Here is a 23,126-nt window from a genome sequence, read left to right on the forward strand (position 1 = left end):
GACCAATGACATTTGGACACCTATTCTGCACCCTCTGTAGATCTTCTTCGAGGTAAATGGGCAGCCCTCCCGAGACAGGGGAGGCATATTCTAAAACAGGTCTAATCTTAGTGATGTAAGTTGTAAGACCAATGTCCCTGGGGAGATGGGCTGTTCTACAAACCCTAAGATAGTGGATCCGTTTACACGCTTTGCTGACAATACTTGAGACATGTGTATTCCACTTGAGATCGTTCTGTACATATACACCCAGTAGTTTAAACTCTGAAACCCTCTCCAGTTCAGTAGGCCCGATATTAATAGGAGCAGGAATTGGACAGGACTTCTTGAAGGTGATCCACATATCTTTGGTCTTTTTAGCATTCAGCTCCATTTTATTCTGCACAGCCCATCTTTCCAAGTGAGTCACAGCATCCTGCATTTGACTGACAGAGTCCTTAAAGACAAGTTCGTATAGGGTGCAGTCATCAGCGTACTTGCAAGTGGATACAGGTATTCTCCTGGGGATGCAGTCCTCAATATCGTTGACATGCACATTAAAAAGTGTAGGAGAAATGACACCGCCCTGGGGTACACCAGCAATCACCTCACCATGTCTGGAGAGGACTCCCGGGAGCTTAACCTGCTGTGTTCTGCCTGATAGGTAGGTCTGTGTCCATTTCCAAAAGCTCTTGGTGATGCCCATGCCAGCGAGTTTAGTCAACAGAACGCCATGATCCACCAGATCGAAGGCCTTTCGGAAGTCTACAAAGACCACATGCACGCCATTAGACGAACTGAAATAATTGCTACAGAGCTTGCCAAATACAAAATTGGCATTACTGCTCTCTCTCAAAAACAAAACTAGCCAAGGACGGCTTTGCAGGAAAAGGAACAGGAAGTTCATTCTTCTGGAATGGCTGCAGTAACAACGAGCCCCGGGAAACAGCAGTTAGCTTTGCAGTCAAGGTAAACCTGGTGAAAAACCTATCGAGTCTACCCAAAGGCTTTATGTTAGACTACTAGTAATAAAGCTGTCTCTTGCAAACCGCAAACTGAAGAGCAATAATCATCAGTGCCCATGTTTTTTACGTACTTTCGAACCAAAGGTGTTCCCCCTTTAAGACTTCAAGGACGCTCCTATTGCTCACTTTTACAAACAAAAAGGAAATAGACTGTCCTGTGACAACCACAAAGGAATGTCACTACTATCTTTTGCATGGAAAATCCTTTCCAGAGTCATGCTAAATCGACTGATCAAACATCTGAAACAAGGGCTCCTGTCCGAAAACCATTGAGGCTTTCAAGCTAACAGGGGTATAGTAGGTATGATATTTGCGGCTCGCCCCGCTGGTGTTTTTACGCAAAACAACAGCACTTCTATACCACCTTTGTTGACCTGACCAAGGCGTTCGATACAGGTTACTTTAATGACCTATGGACAATCATGACAAAGAATGGATGGCCCCCGCTTTCATCAACATGGTCCGACAGTTTCATGATAGAATGCTGGCACACGTGCTCAGTTGACAATGGTAAGATATCGAGAGATTTCCTGTTCAACACTGGCATGAAACAGGGATTTGTTGTCGCACCAGCCCTCCTCTCGATGATGTTGTCAGCAATGCTCTCAGATGCATTTTCACAAGGTGATGGAGGCGTAGAAATTTGCTATAGAACTGACGGAAAGCTTTACAGACCTGGAGGACGAAAAGGCAACAACCAGAGTCAGTCTTACAACCACATCCGTGATCCACTATTTACAGATGACAGTGCACTGAATGCTGTGAAGCACAGACCCACATTGAAATCGATTTTTATTGAGTCCTGCAGCAAAATAAATCTTGCAGTTTAAGAACGACACAAAGGACCTTGGTTGACACGAAATCTTCTTACCTCTTATGTAACCACAATGTAAGCAAGGAGAGGAATGCGTTGAACGCACAAAATGAGATCATCACAGCAACAACACACTTATTAGTCACTGACAGGTTCCTGATATCTAAGCTGATGATGGATAGTCAAGAATCTGTTTACATTTAGAGCCACGACACCAAAGAACGTAACCAGAAATGGAATCATTTTGCCCATTGACCTTCGGTTTCATTAGCACGACAAGGCCGAACATTTAACATGAGGGTATATCTGTGACAAAATCCAATAACCGAAAAGTGAAAAGGGTTAAGTCAAAATGAAATTTACCGAGTCAAAGTTGGTTAAAAAAAGACCAGGCTAAAAGGAAGAAATACTAAGAAAAGCCACTACCATATAGGTATCACGCAGAAAAAGGCATCACCCTAAAAGGCAACAGGCAAAAAGTCATCACGCAAAGAGGCATCAAGCAAAGAGCCAACACTCAAAAAGGCATCACGCAAAGAGACTTTAAGTTTCAGAGTCACTCTGAAATGTTCCTAAAACAGCTCAATCACGGCGAGGTCGTTGGGTTATTATTTCAACTCGTCCACTTAGTTTATGGGAAATCCCTTGAGGAAGTTCACCGTGTGGCACTAATTTCTTGAACGAGTTAAAATAAATGTTTGCGGGAGTTAATTTTGACGCTTGGCGAAGGCTGTTTTTTTTTTTTGCTGTCAATTATTTATTTTTACTATTCAGTTGGAAATTCATTTGAGTATGTATGCAATCAAAGTGCAGGTGAAAAAGAAAACATCAACAACAATAAAAAACGTTTTTTGTAATCAAGATAGCTTCATTGCTTGCTCCAATTCATTTAGCTAGTATGTTTTTTTAAATTTCCCAATGCAGACCATGTGATGTTAACCGAGAGAACTGTTTCTTACAAATACCGCGCTATTCACGTCCATTTGCGAGCATACCTAATGAAGAGAAGCGTGCTCTGAACTGAGAAAAGAAAACCTACAAGCTAAAAAGGTCTATTCCACTTTGTATGTAGAGGTACTTCTGTTCCACGATCAAGTTAACAAATTAACTTTCGATAATTTTTTAAGCCTCTGATGGTCCCAAAAGCTTGAGGTCAGTACTCCTTTATTCTGTGGCAGGTTACTTTATACATTGTATCACTATTGTTTTCGGTGGCCGCCATTTGGACTCTGACACACTAGCACTAACTGCAGATTGTCCAAATAAAGGGTGACCTTTCCCTTAGCACCCTAACTCCAATAGTGATCCACTCCCGTTGGCTGATCCACAATTCTTGAGCAGAGTCGAGAATACTTAGAACCGCACCACCTTTCCAACAAATTGTCCGAGGATCCATCTCCTGTTAAAGAGAAATGACAAAGTATAATTAAGCAATGGGAAGTTACGCTACCTGTATGTACTAAAAGGTTTCCTCATCCGTCTGTTGTTAGATAGGCAGACTGCCTCTCCCGAGACTGTCGTAGAAAACGCCCTTATCATCATCCTTCGACCACCGGAGTGGTCGGGACACTCATGGAGATTTCTTTCCAACACTACGTTTCGCAATCGCTGTAATCAGTTCCCTAGTATCAAGCCCTGAATCCCTCACAATCACTTCGAGGTACTATGTTAGCTTACGTGAATGCACTCCAGAGGAGGAGGTTATTTCTTTATCTGTCCAATAGCAATGACCAGCAAATTGGAGACGCTTTTGCTTGAGTCTCAAAGATAGAGCTGTTAGTCTCCCATAGATCCTCTCAAGCGTGGCATGGTCTCTCCAGCCGATCTTTTGCCCTCTTCTCAGAACGTTTGTATAGTAAACACGCCATACCTTATCTCATCTCAACCCATTTCAATTCGTCTGGAGATCTACAATACACATTCGCGTTGTGATTCACTTCTACTGCTTTCACGGTGGAAAATTGTTTTAAACAAGACCAAAAAAAAACGTACCTTGGGTCTAGCAATCACTTCAACCTGATCTACAAGTTTGCGATGAGGTGTAGGCAGCTTAGCTTGTAGTCTAGACTGTAACATGTTCGCCGCGCCATTAAACATGAAACCACCTCCTATCAGTAGAACAGAGCTGTACATCTTTCGTTTAGTTTCTTCAGTTGCTGTGAAAAATAAAAAGTTTAACTTTGGCATATGGCGCCGATGAACGGATGGAATTTTTATTAAACGAAAAATGTACTGCCGAAATATTGATTAAAGAAGTGTTACTTACCACAGCAATTGATGCTATGTAGGATTGCTTGGTCTAGACCCAAGCTTTTCTCCGAAACAAGCTTCATGTCTTTGTTACCAGTCTTTATGACGGCTGCAATGTCCTGATCATGTTCTGGGACTAGCTCGATATTTGGTCCGGCTTTGGAACCCCCAGATTTGCTGGATTGATCCTGGGTTCTCTGTGACTAGGAACCGCAAAGCACGGGAAATTACTAAGTACATTCTATCGATATTACGAACGTTTACACATGTTTTTCTGAAGACAGGCAAATTGGTATTCAAGAGACCATTATTTTCCGAGTTCCAAAAAGTTTCACTTTCAAAACCTTTTTTGTGAAAAAGAGTTTTATTTCCATGAAAATAAAACATATATATTTCTTTTCACATCGATGGCTTGCATTTAGCCTCACTTTGACACAGAGGCTTGAGGTAACTCGAAAATGGCCTACAGAGTTAGCACGGGACTCTTAGCATGAACAACAATCAAAACAGTTACTGAGGTAGAGAATCACTCAAAAAGAATGCTATGAAACCAATGACAGCCAAAAAACACTCTACGTCTACAAATTCTGAAAAAAGAAAAGTGTATCACCCTTTCGAGGGCACGTTCTAACCTCAAGCAAGTATCTGTCATCGTACAGATCTTCTGGGTCATCATATTGATGATCTTTTGTGTAAACAAGCTTTTCACCAACAATACCAAACAATTGAGGAAAAAACATTCCCTGTTGATAAAAAAAACAAACAAAAAAGTAAACGAAACTAAACCTTAAGGAAGTCAATGTATAATAATTAACACAAACAGTGGTCATTTATTAAGCAAGATTGTTTGTTTCCAGCTTGCGTTGGAAATTTTCTTTCACTAGAGACAAGAAGGGACCATCTTGATCGGCATATTTTAAACAAATTCACAGGGACAACTTCTTGTAGTTGTCGGTGAAATGATCACACTGGGGATTTCATCTATGTATATAAAAACAAAATCCTCAATGCACAGCATAATAAACATCACTGCAAGCAAGTTCTTCTTCATCAAATATTATTGAATGGTCACAGACTATCCCTGAAAATTGAAACCACTTTGCACAGTAGTCAAAAGTTCCTTTAGGAACTAACCTCCTTCCAAATGATAATTAAATTATATCTTTTCGGAAAAAACATAAACAAGCTTGTTTTACCATAGGTGCCTCAATAGCTTCATCACCAATCTTTAACTGATACGAGCGTGGAGTATCAAAAGGTCGATGAACTTGAAACTCGTGAACTTGTCCACCAACAATATCCTGGGGTCGAGGAAAATCATCACAAGATTACACTAGATTATGAGCACTTCAGGTACGAATTAGATTATAGCATTATCCACCGTATAACTCACTATCCAGCGGATATATATTATTAGGGAAACCAATTGTGTCATCCACTTTATAGTGATTGACCCAGTGGAAGCGTTATCCTCCTTTCAAACAACTAGGCCCAGGGGATTAATGCATACAAAATTGAGCTGAAAGTAACTACTAATCGTAAAATAATGGTGGTGGTTGAAAAGAAAACAATAGAACAGGTTGTCTGTGGTGGTGGAGAGAAAACAGTAGGAAAGAAGTGGCGGTGGTGGAGGAGAGGGGAAATAGTAGAATAGTGGTAGTGGTAGTGGGAAAACAATAAAAATGTGGTGGTGGTTGAGGGAAAACAAAAAAATGTGGAAAAATAAAAAGGTAGAAGGGAGAGTAAAAAAATCGCGCTTCCTGCAAGAAAGAATTAATGGAATTCCTGCCCAAAAAAGGGTCTAGCCAGGGTGCCCTATGCTACTTAACTGATCTCGTACCTGGCTAAGATGACAAAAGGTTTCCTTCAGTTCATGGAGAAGAAGGACATCAAGTCTGTTGTTGGCATCACACTCCTTGTAAGGAAAACTAACCTAGCAAGACCAAAATGGAATAGTAATTCACCAGTGTTGAAAAAGTAACATTTATTTTAAGAATAAGAAGTCTTGTTATGTTGTAGGAAATTTTGACACCACGACACCATGACCCATCTATGCTAAATGTTTGCTCTGAACTTTCACATGACCCAAGAGGTAACTTATTGGCTTCTGGGTACATGAAGCTTAGTAGAGTGTCATTATCCCACCTCCCTTTATGACTGGAAGTTCTTTTATGTCCACCTACAATCACCCAGGTGAGAATTAATCTGGAAATTGGCATGGGAATATGGAGGATGCTCTGTGAGTGAAACCCTAACCATTTTGTGATTTTTTCCTAACATGTTTCAGCACTGAACTGTTCTCATGCAAGAAACAAAATGATAAACATTGAAACATTTCCACTCCAAGACCTTGCCTCCAGAGAACACAAATCGTAAAAATCTCTACCTAGTTTCAGACTAAAAGGTATCTATAGCTTACACGTATATGACGGAGTACACAGCTTCACCCCCACCCCTCCTCATTTTACAGCCATACAGCCACACATGCATGTGTATGTGTAATGAAAACTGATGACAGTGTTACAAGCTCAACTGTTTTCAAAGTTGCCTTTTAGTCACCTAAACTTTCTAATGGTTGTGACAAAAAGGGACACTTAGTGAGCGCAATATTAAACAAAAGGTATAAAATATTCCAAATGGTTGCCCAACTGTTGCTATCAAGCAACATCTCAAGGCTTAATACATGAAGGCAGGAAGGGTGAAAGAAGTAAATTATAAAAAATACAAACCATAAAAATTATGAAATTTCATGCATGCATAAATGTTTTTCTCATTAAAGAGACCATAAACACTATAAAGAACTGTTTGGGTTAGCACATGTCTACAACAAAGCATACATACACAGTTTGCCAAATTGATAGAGGCAACTTGAATTGCAATTTCAACTTTTTTCCTTCTCACCATGGCAACCAAAGTGGAGCACTGACAAATTGATATTTTGTTTCTGTGGTTTATACTTGTCTCATGTGTACACTTCTTACCCTTCTTAACAGCCAGAAGAATGCCCTTGTGATGTCTCTTCCTCCATACTGAAGCCACAATCTAAAAATTTAATTACCATTTTTTTAGTTTCTTGAAGAAAAAGTAATTTAGTCATATGTAAAAAAAAAAGTGAAATAGGACTAGTTACCCCCACCCTGCTCCACACACCCTTCCCACCACCACCCCCCCCCCCAAAAAAAAAAAGTTTTCCAGAAAGGGTTTGGGTTTGTTAAAATCAGTCTAAATAGTTGCCCAACATAACTCCTCTTCCATTAATATTTTACACTGTATCTAAACTGAAAAAAATTAAGGTTAGTAGATACTAGCCTAATAATCAAAAATGAACCTCGTGAAAGTTTATACTATAACGATTGTGAGAATTAAAGTTGTGTTTTTTTGCATTACCTTGAACTTGGAACAACTAAACCATCTTCAACACAACAGATACTTGTCTTCTCATCTCCAACATCAACAACACAAGCAGCACTTAAACCGCAACCAAAAACAGAAGATACTGACTCCTGTCACATGAAAATGGGGAAGATAAATAAGTTTATTTTCCACTTCAGAAGTAAATAAATGTCTGAATAACAGTAGTTGAACTTCAATATGCTAGTTACAATGCATATACATGGCTATAATCCGAGATATACAGCTAAGGAAAATATTTACAAGCCGAGCGTACGAACCAACGTAGGCAAACAATCGATCTCTTTTATGGTTACAGACATTTGGAAAGACCTTTCAACTCATTAATTTTAAAACCCAAGTGCGCCTGCATTTCCAGAGAAAATTATATGTTATCTACTGTCAGACAACAAAATGAAATAAATTTTCATCTTGCTGAGGAAGCAACAAACTTCATGAATGTTAAAGTTCTTCCTTCTTTGTTTTTTTTGCTCATTGTATTTGTTTTGATTTTACCTGCTACCTAAATGTAGAACCTAAATTGTTCAGGGAGCTATAAACAAGAAAACCAACTGCTTCATTTAGCTTCCTAGCTTCCACATTATTTTCATTAACTTTAATTAATCTTCTACTGCAAGTAAATCTACTAGACTGTAACATCAACCATGTACATCGACAAAAACATAATAAAGATTATTCTATTCTATTCTTTTCATTTGTAATCTTTCTAACCTGATGGATGATGGCAGAAGAAAAACCAAGTTTGCAAAGTAAGATATTCATCATTTCTTTGATATGATTCTTGTCAAAAGAGTCTGGCACCACAAGGACTACTCTGTAATACTATGAAAAGAAAATCAATTTTATAACATCTGCAAATAAAAAATTATTTCTACTAACTGAAAACTCCGAGCCAACACGTCTTTGTTCAAACCTTGATTAACTGGAACCTTTATAACTATTTCACTAATAGAGGCCATGCTTTTTCCTTTAAATTGTAACACAAAAGGAAAACAAGAGAAATAGTTTTGACTTATACAGCTGTATTTTCTGCTATGGGGCAAATGGTGTTATAAAATTAACTGGACAACTGATGCTAGTAGAGCCAGTCATTTTAATACAATATAATATTTAGTCATTTCGAGACTGTCAAGTTGTTTTGATACAAGTTCAGTCCACTGAGGTGTTATCAGTTCCACGTACTTGGCTTAAAGAACGAAGAATTTTGACCAAAAAATGTATTTCTTGTTCATGTGCAAACTATACTTGAAGTGAATGAAATTTTTGTGCAGTTTCACTGCTTGAGTTCGTATCAAAACCACTGGTTTCCGTAGAGCCTATAGTATTTAATTTAGTAAATTGTTAAAGGTCAGCATGGAAAACAAACCCCAAGATCTCGAAGTGGGATGGCAAGATGTGTCTGGATAGCATAAGCCCATAAAGTTTCCAGATCAGCACAGACTGCTGTAAGAGACCCCCCTGGTCCATCATGAAGGTTTAGATGCCCTCCTCTCATCGGCCAGTGAAGAGAATATGGTTCACCAGGGTGAATGTACAAAGCCTGTGTGGGTAAAAAAAAATTGTACATGAATTGTAACCAAAGCAACTACATAATCTGTATAAAATAATAGGGAAATTCTGAGCAACTACATGGGTTTTTTGATATAATAATAATAATAATAATAATAATAATAATAATAATAATAATAATAATAATAATAACATTAATGCAACCACATGTACATTTAGTGCTGTAGAAGAAGGCAAGTGGTATTGCAATGCTGCTTGGCCATTATCTTCTAAATGTTCCAATTATAACAGTTTGCCTTATAGTATGTGGAAATCCAATAATACGGTTTGCATAATAAATTATGTATTTTTTCTTTTTCTTTACCCAGAATAACTATCAATTCCTCCATTAATTTTTGGAAGTCATGTTGAATATAACCTGGATATCAGTGTTATTTTTTCAAGCAAAATGGATGATTTTTGCCTTTGGTGTGATTAAACCACTCGGTCCATGATAAACTTACTGGTTCACCAACAATGATAGGTGGAGCTGTGCTGGTGTCTGTCCACTTAATTGATGACTCATCATCAACATGGAGTTCAGGTTCAACTTTAGCATTAAAAGCTGAAACCTACAAAATTAATAAATTAGTCTTAAAGAATAATAAGCTCACAACCAAAAACAATATCCATTGGTGACATTACATTCAAACAGAACCATGTAATGGTCCACATTCACTCACACCCTTCTAGATATCTACACAAAATTCCACCTCTGCAAAAACTGTAGAAGGCAGTTAAGGAAAATTAACAGAATTCTTTTTGCAACTTTCACATCAATTGTACCTGGCTTGAATTATGTTGTTTTCAGACTGTCCTTCACAGAACCTCCAAACAGAGCAGAAAACATGAAGGGAACTGACTGAGCTGGGAGGAACAACAAGATGGTTCCTTAATTTCCTTCCCATTATCTTTTCCATTATTCACTTAACCTCTTTCACACTTCCAAGCCAGGTCCAAGTTGTTCAAATTTTGGATATTGCTATGCATTATGTAGCGATGAATTATTCATTCTGAACACCGACCTTTATTCTCACTATGATAGAGAGTTACAAGATTTGATTTGTGCCAATAAATTTTCACTGTTTCAACAATACAATTGTCCCCAAAAATGCAGAACTTTTGTTCACTTTAGATCTTTGGTCATTACCTCTTCAAAAGATCAGTGAACCCAACCGCGACACATTGCATAAACCTCTATCCAGTGGATAGCATATTGGTTTCCCTGATACTTATCAACTACATAGTGATTTATCTGATGAATACTACAATCCAACTTTTAAACTACTGGGGCAAGAGTTGCCAAAAAGAGGCCTTTGGAGAAGAAAGTCACCATTTAATGAGATTAGTTACCTGTGATACTGTAGTTTGATGCTTTCTTGATCCTGATGAAGATTTTCTGGACCATATAGCTTGTTCAATCACACTGAGTGCCAATTCTTTTTGTGTTTCACTGTCAGGATGATCAATTCCTTCTCGGACCAACAAACTTTGATCAGGGAGATCCACAGGACAACCAGGAGGCTTCCTCCAGGCAATAACATGAGGAATACTTTGGGGTAGGTGGTCTGTGGCACGGCCTAGCCACAGGGACATTGAACCAGGATGAAGAATCACCACAGTAGAAGCCTGCAGTGGCTATAAAAAATATTTTACAAAGTTTCACTTATTTGCTTTTACACCTATTCATTTCTTTAAAAAAAATTAAACTAGTATAAATTAAAAATTTTGAACTGGTTCAAAAATATTTGACCAAGAAAATAAACTGAACTACAACATACAGTATAAACCATTAAACTGTAACTTCCTTGAAATAGACCATCCCATGGAAATGGCCTAAAAGGTGTTTCACAAATGTACAAGGCAATTTCATCCAGGGATGGGTGGCTTTGGAATTGACTGGTACATAATATTATACATGTAGGTATTTTCTTGGCAGTTTTATTTTACTTTATTTCATTTATGTTTCTTTTTTGTAAACTTTTGCATTTACAGGGTTTTTTTCCGAGTCAGTTACACATCATCCTCGGAGACCCAGGGGCAGTTAGTCGGGTCGATAAAATGTTCGTGGTGAAAGTTTACTGTGAGATCGAGACGAGCCCCTGGGCACTTACTCTTACCGAACCAGTTCCAGAAGCGTTTGAATTGCCTGCTTCTGATTGGCCAGAAAAAAATTTTTCTGGCCAATCAGCGAAGAGAAGCTGCCGGGTGACTCTCGTGTTTTCTTACACGACGTAGTTTTCCTCATCGATCGCCATAGTTTCGTAGTGCGTTCAACGGGGAAAGTTTCAGAACAAAATGTTAACAATCCGCAAAATTGCAACCTTTAGCACGGCTACAAGAAACAAACACTCTCCGATGAAGTTTTAGGGCGGATCTTTCCAAGGTATCGTAAATTTTTATTGCTGATACGATACGCGATGCATGACTTTCACTTTCCACACCTTAATTTGCACACATTCCCTAGTATACAACACCAAGCTTACATTTTAGATGTCCATGTTCGTTGCACGACTTCTGAAACTTTCTACAGCGTGAAAATTTCCGTTGCACGGGCCACGCAACTACGTCGATTGATCGTGGGAATTGCTGGCTTGCTGCAGTGCACGCACCTTCTTGCTTTCGCGCCAAACTCGATCCCTTACCGTACGTATTTTAAATACAGCCGTTGTGTTTAGTTCGAAATCTCGGTCCAGTTATGTGCTGAATCCTGACTTGTTAAGTGAGGTCGATTTTTGCAGGTTGTGTGGGTTTATTTTTACGGATAAGTGAAGAAGAAAAAAAGTTGAGTTTGCGAAAAGTGGTTGGTGTGAAAGTTTTGGAGGGCGATAAACGCGCAGTGTGTGACACGTGTAGGTACAGAGTTGAGAAATCGTGGAAGGGTGGGATGTCTCTATAGATATTTTTGTAGTCACTAAAACTTTACAAGAAGTGAACGCTCTTAAGGAAATTCCAGGGAGAAGAGACCAAGCAATAGGGACACTTTCCAAAGATCCAACTTCAGCTCTTGATTTCAAGGACCTGGGTCTCTGGCTTACTAAACCGCATAAGAGAACCAGGGTTAATCTTTACTGTGATTAGAATTATGGCTGGTATAGTAGAAATGAATTTTTATTATAAGATACATGTATAAAAGTAATTTCACATAGTATGTGTTTTTTTGCCAAACTATTTATCTATGATTGACTTGATGTTTCCCCTTACTGACCCCCTCAAACACATCCACAGTGCCATTGTTTTAACTCCCTTGGAATTGATGGTACAAGATTGGACTTATTTTGAAAAAATAATGCTGCAATATTAACAATTTTCCTTTGGTGCATTTGTTTGATATTTCATAACTTCCCTATAATAATTCTCCTCATCTGACAATAATATTCTTCATTGATAATTATTTTTAAATCTTTAAACACCCTCTTCAGGAAGGTAAAAATCTTCCTTGCATGGTTACCATTCCACACAGTGTCTTTAAAATACTTTCCACAGAACATAACTTATTACAACTATCAATTATTATTGTTTCCTGTAGAAGACAATTAGAGAATACAAATTCTAGAATGCAAGCAGTGAAGATTTGATTCTTGAAATTCCTGTCACAGATCATTGATTTTCTTTAAGTAGACTAACAGTCTTTGGCACTGATGTCGCAACATAAGTGGCTTGGAATGATTCTGCTGTTTTCATTGCTGTCATCAAAAAAGGTAGGAGTTTTTTCTCTTCTACAGGTTGTACGCTTAATGAAATCTAAAAGAAGAAAGACTTTTAGAATTATCGAAAACAGTAAGAGACAATTTCAGCACAGTTCCCTTTTTCCAGAGAGTTTTGTAAAACAGTTTTTGTATGTTATGTGTAGGTATACCATATTTACTTGTGTATAATGTGCACCCGAATATGATGCACACCCCATTTTTCAAGACAGTTTTCAAATAATAAACTCAAGTATACTTGTTGGCCACCTAGTAAAACAAACCCTTTGGGACAGAAAGAATCAACAAATTAAAATAAAATAAAATGTTACAGCTCCGTAACTTATATACATAACTCAAGCAGTATTATAAGTAGACATGTGAACTCCAGTAAAAGAGTAAAAAAAAAAATCTCAACAGCTTAAAAATAAAATTAATGTAATGGCATCTGTAGTTCTGTATTATGGGGTGTTTTTCCATTTATAATATGTAAATGTTCAATTACACTATTATCTTAATTAAGCAGTCGCAAGGCTTACTTCATCACCTTTCAATTGTCAATAAATGGCAACAAAAAAAACATGATAATTCTTGTGAAGTGTCTGTCAGCTTTTAGACATAAGATTACTGAGCATCCTTGAATAAAAGCCAGATCTACTGTTAAGTATAATGAGGGTCCTGAAGGGGGGATATCAATCCCATTGAAACTGTTTAACTCTCAATTCCCATTTTTTACATTTTTTTCCCATTCTCAGTGATAGAATCCCCCTGCCAGTGACTTACATCCCATTTTTCCAGAGCAACAACATCCCATTTTACCACTTCAGAACTCCCCACAATGAATTCAGTGTAGCAACCTTCCTAGTAAACAAATCAGCATACTTTCCAATGAACAGCTGTATGTACCTGCAATGGGATTCTTCTGGTCAAACTCCTTAAAGAACATTGCCCTGAATTTCTTGTCCCCCAGTTAATGATTCCGGGCTTCCATACAACAAAGAAAACGCTCCCTATCCATTCAATATTTCTGATTGTTAAGGAAGTGATGGAATACAAACTTGAACACTACTTTAATCCGTTTGATTTACAATACACCGATTTACAACAGGTTGATGTACTGCCCGGAACCCGACTTACAACAAATCTACGAGCGACTAGCAAGGAAGTTACGTGACATGTTATCTACATAATTTATTCTACTCTCACAGGTCCAGTCTCACGGGGCTTTTAATGACCCGAGTATCAGTACGACGATGGGCCGTAACACTGATCTTTTGTTTTGCTTTCCCCTAAGAAAGCCGCCTGAATTCCTAGTGACCTCGAGTACTTAACCTGGTCGACAACAATTGACATGAGAGGTGAAATCACTATGACCAATGGATTACTAGGGAATTCATAACCTTTAGCATCTAACGATTTTTAAACCCCCTAGCTTATAGGCAACATTTGGAAGGTTAGACTCTTCTATCAATTGCCCAAAACAATCTCTTCTTTCCACAATCTTCTCAATAATAAATCTTTGCTTCGCGTTGAACTGTACCACAGGAAACAAAGACAAGTCTTCTAATTCTTCAAGCGCTTGCTGGAGGTCTCCCTCGAATCTAAAGTTAACACTACTATCAACTTCGGCAGAATTCGTACGGTCAACTGCTGTAAGCTTTTAAGCTTAAAAGTTTCGAAAGGAGTTTGGAGCGAAAGCAAGAAGAAGGCACTGCAGTTAGCCGGCATTTCCCACGATCAATCGACGTAGTTGCGTGGCCCGTCAACGGAAATTTTCACGCTGTAGAAAGTTTCAGAAGTCGTGTAACGAACATGGACATCTAAAATGTAAGCTTGGTGTTGCATACTAGAGAATGTGTGCAAATTAAGGTGTGGAAAGTGAAAGTCATGCATCGCGTATCGTATCAGCAATAAAAATTTACGATACCTTGGAAAGATCCGCCCTAAAAATTCATCGGAGAGTGTTTGTTTCTTGTAGCCTTGCTAAAGGTTGCAATTTTGCGGATTGTTAACATTTTGTTCTGAAACTTTCCCCGTTGAACGCACTACGAAACTATGGCGATCGATGAGGAAAACTACGTCGTGTAAGAAAACACGAGAGTCACCCGGCAGCTTCTCTTCGCTGATTGGCCAGAAAAATTTTTTTCTGGCCAATCAGAAGCAGGCAATTCAAACGCTTCTGGAACTGGTTCGGTAAGAGTAAGTGCCCAGGGGCTCGTCTCGATCTCACAGTAAACTTTCACCACGAACATTTTATCGACCCGGCTAACTGCCCCTGGGTCTCCGAGGATGGTTACACATGTGACTTGCAAAAAAAATAAGAGCATTAGGTTTTCTAGATTTGCCATTTCTTGGCTGACTTATTGCAACAGCATTATGCTAGTTACTGCAGGCAAGTGACAGCTTCCTTCCATGAGAGATTAGGGAGTACTACATGTAGTAGTAGTAAAACTTTATTTAAATGTCAAATGTTCTAGCGTATAAACACACTAATTGGTGACACTGTGTTGCTGTAAAATAAGTCTGTCGGTAAGATGAAAAGGTTATAAAAAGGAACTTAAAAAGATTATGGTTCCCTAGTAACATATTTCCCTAGTACTGCTCAAAAGTAAGTTACCACCCTCGCAAGACGCGAATCACGTCACACGCTACGCAATTCCTGTAGCGCAGGACACGATTCTTGTAAAATGTGATGGCCTAAAAACTGTACTTTTGAGTGGTACTGTATAACAATTAACATTATAAATAATAATTAATATTAATAATGATTAAAAAATAGCACAAGTGATTAATTCAGGGCCACTAGTTATTCAGTTGAAGTACTGTCCCTTTTTACCCTTGTTAAATAAAGTTGATTATTATTATTATTATTATTATTGCATAAATGACAATCTTTATATCCCCATGTAAAATTAAATTTCTTAAATCTCTTTTCTTTGTACAAAGTTGAAAAGCACGCAAGCTGTTCTTGTCACTTTCCTGTTTTGTTAGTCTGGACCATAAGAAAGGTCCCAGAGCTTAAGCAAAGACATTTTTGAGGAACATAAGTCACCGGAGGTGAAGGATTTTCCCTTTTAATATGCCTTAACGCGACAAAATTTGCATTCTTAAGTGTCTTTTCTCTTATAGAGACAATTTGCTTGAAAATTTGGTCAAAATGACGCCCCAAGATTGGAAAAAAGGCCACTTCCAGTTGACGTGCATCACTCAAAAACTTCATTGCTTAAACTCCCTATTGGCAACACTACCAGGATCTACACCCATGCACTTGAACAGCAGCATGGGTTCCCTAATTTCCCCTTCCATTGGTCTTGTCTCCTTCAACCACCCTTTAATACCAATTGGAAAGCATAAAGGAGATAAGATGAACAGTTTAATATCACTGTCCAAGATTTGCCATCATCTGAGACCAAATCTTTGATCACAACCAGAATTATATTACCAGTTTTTCAAAGACCCTGGTTGGTGGTCCAGCCAGGGTTTGAACCTGTAATCTTCCGATAGGAAGACCTCAATCATCCATACGAGCTTATCAAACAGATAGAATTCTCTCAATGGGATTCGAAAAAATGACCGTCTGGTTCTTCATACTAGTCTAGATTATCTACCGCTCAACCACACAAGAGTGAGAAGACTCGTTGGAGCCAAGGGTTATCAAACTAGGTTCATGCTACAATGCTAACTCTATTTATGTATTTTTACGTCTTGACATTATTTTACTCTCTTACCTCAACTGACTCAGCAGGAGGAGGACGTTCAGCTTTTACACCACGAGGCATTTCTTTCAATGTGTATGTTCAAAAGCCGTCAACACAACACAGTTTAGTCAGTTTAGTCTATAAAGGCCAGTGTCGGCCGCCATTTTGATTTTTCCTGCGCCCGCCGGTGGATATATCATATATGATTCCTATAGTATACCGATAGTGTCGCTGACCAGAAAGATCGCGGCCTCTGGGAACAAGATTGTGCGCCCGCAATAGTTTGTACGGATATAGTCATGCGCACAAAGGGTTCTCCGAGTCGGAATACAACATGGCGGACTCGGGAAAAGGAGGGAATGAGGAACATGAAATGACAAATCGCAAAATGTCTGAATCAGGACAACCAGCAAATAATCAAAACAACCACGTACAGAAGAGTGAAAATTCTAAGAAATCCCTGAAAAAGAAAGGTATGAAGACAGCCGGTTTAGTAAAAAATTTGGCCAAATTATATTCTTAGTGTCAAACTGTTTATTTGCTACTGCAAACTAATTGGGACACAGAGGGAACAGAAGCGATAATAAGATGAGGCAGCACACTTCTGAGTGTTATTCGATGTTTTACCCTATACATTGAGATAGTGATATCTTTCAAATACCTTTATTTTCCAGGCTAGATAAGACTGGACTCAGCTGGACTAGCCTGGGACCAGGCCACTGCTGGGCTCTCTTCACTCGCCGATATTTTTCCTATTGACCCCGTTTTGTGCCTCTTTCCCCCACTGTGGAGCCTGGTCCCAGGCTAGACTGGAATCAGGTACTCTTCTGATTGGCTTTTATAGACAATCTTAAACAACTGGAGCAATCTCTGAGTAATGTGACTTTGTTATAGGATATAGCCCCAACTGCTGGTTTACTACATGACAAGGCGTTTGTGTTGATGGACAAAACAATAAAAAATGTTTTCAAAAATTACATAAATTAGTTTCCAGCAGAACGAGACACTTATGTCGCAGATGGCAAGTGTAACATACAAGTCACCCATTCCACAGTTCAGAGTACATGTCACCATGCTACTGATAATGAAATATGGGACTTGACCTATGGAATGTGACCTGTATTTTAGGCCTATCAATGTCTTAAAGTGTAATTGCAAATGAATTACAGACGAACTGCAACTTTGACAAATGCAGACCTGACTGGTGGGTGCTGTTGTTACGTGTAGATGCTCTGAAAACTAACCTTGTCCATATCCAAGGTTGGCAGTAATGTTTTGATGAAAGCCAGGGACGGTTGTCAGAGTGTTTCATGGCATTAGAGTAGGTGAATGTTGCCTAGAAATTCTTCGGTTGTGGAAACTATTTGTCCTACACGTGGTGAAACTGGAAGTCTATTTTATTATTCCTTTTGTTCACGAGAAAATACAAGAGGAAATACATGCAAATTTTTGGAAACTGAGTGTAAAATTTTAATTTCATCTTTTCAACATTCATCTTTGGCTGAAACCTGTGAAGCGATAAATGACAATCTCTTGCCCTCAAACCTCAGTCGTTTTTTGGGGAATAATCAGAATGATTGTTTCTCTCACCAGGCCAGCTACAAAATTCATTTAAGCCTCTATTACTATTTCACTAGGCTCTTTGTTACATGATTGAAACTAAAAGATTCACCGCTCTGTTTGAAATGTTTTCAAGGACGTGATGTATGGCACGTGTACATCAGTATTTCATTTACAGTACAGTAAGGCCATAGTCAGTGCATCATTTACATGCGTGTAAATTGTGTGCAATATGGCAGATTTACATACAAAATACATGCAAAAAATGTATGTGAAATTTTTTGACACGTAGCTTAAATAATTAAATGCAAGATGGGTGTATTTATCGTAGAGAAATTTCCCCTCTTACTTTTACACGCAAGCTGCGTGTAAAAGTAAGAGAGGATCAGATTAGATCTGCCATTAAAAAAATACTTGCAGATTGTGTGTACAATTAAGAAAGGAAATTTTCCATACTATAAAAACACGCGGCTGTGCGTAATTTAAGCTGCATGTACATGTAACTGCTCGTGTAAAATTTTACATACGTGTTTTTTGCATGTAAATCCACCATATTGCACGCAATTTACTCACGTGTAAATGCTGCCATTCCCATGGCCTGTACTGTAACTTGTTCCAAACATGCTGAGTTTTAGCTGAAGATGATTATAAATGAAAGAAATGTTCAGTTAGTGCTGTTCTTTATTTTCAAATAATAATCAGGTTTTCAAGGTTCAACTCTTCAGGAAGGCGGAGAGCAACTAAACTTTTCAAAAACTGAAGATAGCTAAATGTAATACTTTTTTTGTTGGTAGTGGAAGTCCTGCTTAAAGCAGCTGGTGATGCTCCAATCATGGTGAAGAAGAAATGGCAAGTGGATGGAACAAAACAAGTTGCATACATTATTGAGTTTATTAGAAAATATATTAAGTGTGAGCCTCATGACTCACTGGTGAGTAACATAACTAGTAAGCCATTTCTGAGTACCATACCCATGTATACCATAGTCATAGTAAAGGGAAAGGCATAGAGGGCTACAGAGTAATTGCATGTACAGTACTATATTGTTTCAAGAATAGGTGATTGCACACACTTTTGCTGTGATTTTACACATTCCTCCCGTCCTGGGATAGAAAAATTGATGTGTTGTTAAATGATGAATGTAGAACTTACTTTGGGAGGGTGAAATAATAATAATGATAATATTAATATTAATAATAATAATGATAATAATAACATATTTATAGTAATATCAAGGATGTGGGCTATGCAAAAAGTGGAGGTGATACCGGTTGTTGTAGGAGGTTTGTGAGCAATACCTAGAGGTCTGAAAAAGTCACTTGAGAATATTCATGGTATAAGGGTAATTGAAAAGAACACGTGCAGAATAGCGCATTACTATGAACTTCAAGAATACTGTGGAGAGTTCTTGAGGTTTGAAAGATGGCCAGACCCTTGTGACTCTTGGTTGTAGCAACATTTTGTATAAACTGCTCCAAGGGAAATTTTCCGGTTGACCCACAAATTGAGTTTAATTGTTCATAATGATAATGGTAACAAAATAATGATGAGATAACTAAAAATAAGGTATTAGCAAATTAATTGTCTGTCTTTTGCAGAGTCCCCTGCTAACTAGGAAAATGAGATTTGGTCTACAAATTATGCAATAATACTTTTTTAATCTTCTCCAATAACTGTAAAAAGTAGCCAAAAATCAAGCAAATTATAAATGAGTAAAACTCTTGATAAGCTTAAAATGACCAAAATGAAAATGGCAGGTTTTTTATGTTTCAGGTTCTAGAAAATTTCTCATTTATTTATCCACTGCTCTGTACTCCATGTAGACATGTATTACACAGCATCAATATGGTTACAAGTTATTGCCTTCTTGGCTCTGATTTTGGAGTTGTTAGTTTGTGTGTGTTGACATTTAATTTCAAGTATTATACATTATTTTATAACTTGTGATGACAACAAGGAACTGAAATAAAACGTCTTCTCATTTCTGAACATTTAGAAGAATAAGCTCCCTGATACCTTGTACATTGGTGTGCATTTAACTAGTGTGACTGTAGTCTCTCCTGCCTTACTATATTTGTAACAGTCTGTTTTATCTTCAGTTTGTTTATGTAGGCCAGTGCTTTGCCCCAACTCCTGACCAAACATTACAGAACTTGTATGATGTAAGTACTGTATGATGTAAATACTGTTTTTTAGTATACTGGGCTGTATACTCATGAAGTGATCTCAACAAAATCAGAGAGAAAACCATTAAAAAGTACCTCTAGAAAAGCAATTTATCTAAAGGAAGGAAAAAATAATTTTTTTGTTTTTTGCACATGAAGAAGTCATTTGTTGTCAATGTGTCACATAAGCATAGCCCAAAGAGTAGACACTCTTCCTTGTTAAAGCAGGCATGAGCTACAGAAAGTCAAATTACTTTTCTTCCCTCGTTTTCTGTGAAACAAAGCTTTAGGTTTGGATACATCGATTAAGCAAGCATTTCATTAATTTGTGTTTTCTCAATACAGGTTTCATGTTAGTGCATGGTAAAAGGTGATTAACCAAATAGACTACTTTTTTTTAAAGTATGTAAGAACTAAAAATGTAGGTAAACTTTACTTGCATGTATTTTTGTTTCTCAGTGCTTTGGAGCTGATGGAAAGTTAGTTCTTCATTACTGCAAGACACAAGCATGGGGATAATCCACAGTGTGCCAAAGAATATTTTTAAGAAAAATATGGAGTTTAAATTAATTAACTAAAATAAGGTTTGATACCTCTTACCAGCCTGGGAAAAAATCAATTCTGCACTGGGGCTGGATTCACAACTTAGCCCCCTAAGCAGCTATGTGTAAGTCAGGATAAAAATTTTGAACTTTTTTTGATAACTATAGACCATACAATGTAGTTAAGGAAAACTCCAGACCATTGTTCCAGATAAGAAATGGGTCTCGGGTCAATGACCCTACAAAGAAGGCTCCCTGACCCGACAGATGACATATAAGTGTTCTAAATCCAAGTCTAAATCTAAATGTCTGATCTGCAAAGGGCAGTACAGCCCATCTTCAGCAGATATAAGTGTTAAGTGTAATATAACGAAAAAAATTAGCACGTGGTCTTGGTGACCCCTCAGATGGTGTACATGACCTCCCGCTTGAAAGAATTAACTGGAACTCTGCAGACCCTGATGACAAGTTTGTCACTGATGACTCTATGTACGTACCTGTTTTGACTTGTTTCTTGGGAAACTAGTTAGTTTTGTTTCCCAAAATGGTCAAAGTCCAATCTATGAGCATATATGCCACGATTAATTTCTGACATCATACACTTTGTTGTGTTGTCAGCCACTCAGATGCTTTTGATGGGAGACATTTTCATTTTTAATGTCATGTGATCTTTAATAAATAGTTAAGGAAAGGATGTGCTGTTGAGCAGACAAAAATAGTGTGAGATTCATAATGATTTATGTTATAAGAGTTCAGAAAATGACCTATAATAATTATTGATCTGACCAGGTTATAATAGCCAGTATGGCAAACCCAGTTCAAATGTGAAGGGGAAGTGGAGAATCCAGAGGTTACGGATGTGTGGACATGTTCATTTACACCCATTTCTTGTGTGCCACAATTCCCACCCTTTTCCTTCTTTCCTTTGGAACACCTTTCATGGAGTCAGACTGGTCAAGGTTATAAGTGCAGAGACAGCTTTAGTCCATCATATAATACTGTGACAATAAATTGCACTCCCACATCTTTATTACACGCTTCCTTTTATTTCATGTCAGCATTGTGTTAGATTTGTTGTGGTTAAATTTCATCCTTGGTTTATATTTTTGTTTTTCTTTGTTTCAAAGTCATTTACATATGCACATTCCCATGGCCCAAAACAAGGAAAAATAAAATTTATATCAAGGATAAATTCAAACCACAACAGATACATCAGTGGCAACATTTTTGACCTATATGTAGCATTGGACCAAATAAAGTGACAGATGGAATAACTTGTTGCAATGTCCAAGTCTCCCTCTGTTTCACAGGAAAAATAAAGGCAATAATTTGTAGTGAAAATTTGGCAGTTTATCTGTCTCTCTGTGGCTACCGTATTTTTAATACCCAATAAGGAGGACAAAAAATTATAGTTGCTTTCCCTCCTTGAAATTTCAAGACTTTTTAATGACTAAGGATATATAACTTAACAGTCTTTATTAGAAAGGATGTATGAAAAAATGAAAACACTGAAGTTGTGAGGCTCCAAGTAAGGAAAGCATGTGTTTGCTTTGCTTATGGTAGCTCATAAACTTAGTTCCTTTCTCTATTATTTGTAATAAAGTAGACGTTATAAAATTTTTATACACTGTATATATGGAGCAAAATTTCATGAATATTTAATAAATTTAAATATTATGATACTAAGAAAATGACTGAATATTTTTGTGTCCAATGCACCCTTCCACTGTTTTTTTTTTAAACTTTTGACTGGGATCAGTCAGCGAAAATGTGATTAACATGTAGTAAAAACACCAATGAAAGGATATATAATGCATGGTCCAATTTGACCTGTTACCATCAACCCTCCCCCCCCCCCCTTCGAGCAACCCCCGGGACAAGTCCAGTCCTTCGGGTCCGGGGGTGGGGAATTGTTTGAAGTGTTCCCGGGGGTAGGGAGGTCTGGGAAATTAAAAATATATTATCTTCTCCTTGATTTTGCGAAGTATCCCTCGGTATGTGTCATTTCTCGCGCGGTTTTCACGTTGGCTGTGGACCTCAAGACTACGTATTTTTAAGGAAAAACCCAGGAATTTGTCGGAGAGTGGTTGGAGAGGAATAATGTATCAAAATTAATGTCTGTATTTAAACTTTTAGCTTTCAGTGTTAATAAATTGGTAAGCAACAAAGTCAGCAAAGATAGATCTTTCCAGCGATACCTCGTTTTGGATATTCTGACCAATCGTGACAGAGTTAGGGTAACATTTTGGAAAAAAAATCCACTGCCAATTTCGCCGTTTACATACATCTCTTTGAAAATTAAATTTATCCCTTTCCTAAAAAGTTCGCCAGCCACAATTCCATGCAAAAGAAAGACGATAAAAGTGGGCAACAAAACTGCTTTTAAAAAAGAAGGGCAAAGGAAAAAAGAGAACAAGGGCGGAACTAGGGGGAGCGTGCAGGGGGTGC

At 37.9% G+C, this 23,126-nt stretch overlaps 2 protein-coding genes across 2 annotated transcripts; one reads left to right on the forward strand and one right to left on the reverse strand.

Annotated features, from left to right (window-relative positions):
- Positions 1–2,731: 2,731 nt before the first annotated feature.
- On the reverse strand, positions 2,732–16,591 carry LOC140941184 (actin-related protein 8-like). Its single transcript, XM_073390159.1, has 13 exons — positions 16,442–16,591; positions 10,381–10,665; positions 9,492–9,599; positions 8,846–9,019; positions 8,191–8,301; positions 7,456–7,571; positions 7,050–7,110; positions 5,909–6,001; positions 5,265–5,369; positions 4,701–4,811; positions 4,085–4,271; positions 3,811–3,974; positions 2,732–3,217 (listed from the first exon to the last, which is right to left on the reverse strand). The coding sequence occupies exons 1-13, from the start codon at positions 16,490–16,492 to the stop codon at positions 3,062–3,064; spliced, it is 1,722 nt and encodes a 573-aa protein (XP_073246260.1). The 5' UTR covers positions 16,493–16,591; the 3' UTR covers positions 2,732–3,061.
- Positions 16,592–16,712: 121 nt separating this feature from the next.
- LOC140941203 (autophagy protein 12-like) lies at positions 16,713–22,369 on the forward strand. Its single transcript, XM_073390180.1, has 4 exons — positions 16,713–16,884; positions 18,766–18,902; positions 20,071–20,133; positions 20,596–22,369. Exons 1-4 carry the CDS (start codon positions 16,746–16,748, stop codon positions 20,653–20,655), a joined length of 399 nt encoding a protein of 132 aa, XP_073246281.1. The 5' UTR covers positions 16,713–16,745; the 3' UTR covers positions 20,656–22,369.
- Positions 22,370–23,126: the final 757 nt, after the last annotated feature.

Source organism: Porites lutea, chromosome 6 (assembly GCF_958299795.1).
Source record: "Porites lutea chromosome 6, jaPorLute2.1, whole genome shotgun sequence".
NCBI classification, from domain to species: Eukaryota; Metazoa; Cnidaria; class Anthozoa; order Scleractinia; family Poritidae; genus Porites; species Porites lutea.

Bases quoted from the DNA above. Each gene is read 5' to 3' on its own strand.
- LOC140941203 (XM_073390180.1), top strand. From the start codon at position 16,746: ATGGCGGACTCGGGAAAAGGAGGGAATGAGGAACATGAAATGACAAAT. The intron at 18,903-20,070 runs GTGAGTAACATA...TTTTATCTTCAG, and splicing joins GTGAGCCTCATGACTCACTG to TTTGTTTATGTAGGCCAGTG. The intron at 20,134-20,595 runs GTAAGTACTGTA...TTTGTTTCTCAG, and splicing joins CATTACAGAACTTGTATGAT to TGCTTTGGAGCTGATGGAAA.
- LOC140941184 (XM_073390159.1), bottom strand. From the start codon at position 16,492: ATGCCTCGTGGTGTAAAAGCTGAACGTCCTCCTCCTGCTGAGTCAGTT. The intron at 9,020-9,491 runs GTAAGTTTATCA...TTACCCACACAG, and splicing joins CTATCATTGTTGGTGAACCA to GCTTTGTACATTCACCCTGG. The intron at 7,572-8,190 runs GTTAGAAAGATT...TTCATGTGACAG, and splicing joins CTTCTGCCATCATCCATCAG to GAGTCAGTATCTTCTGTTTT.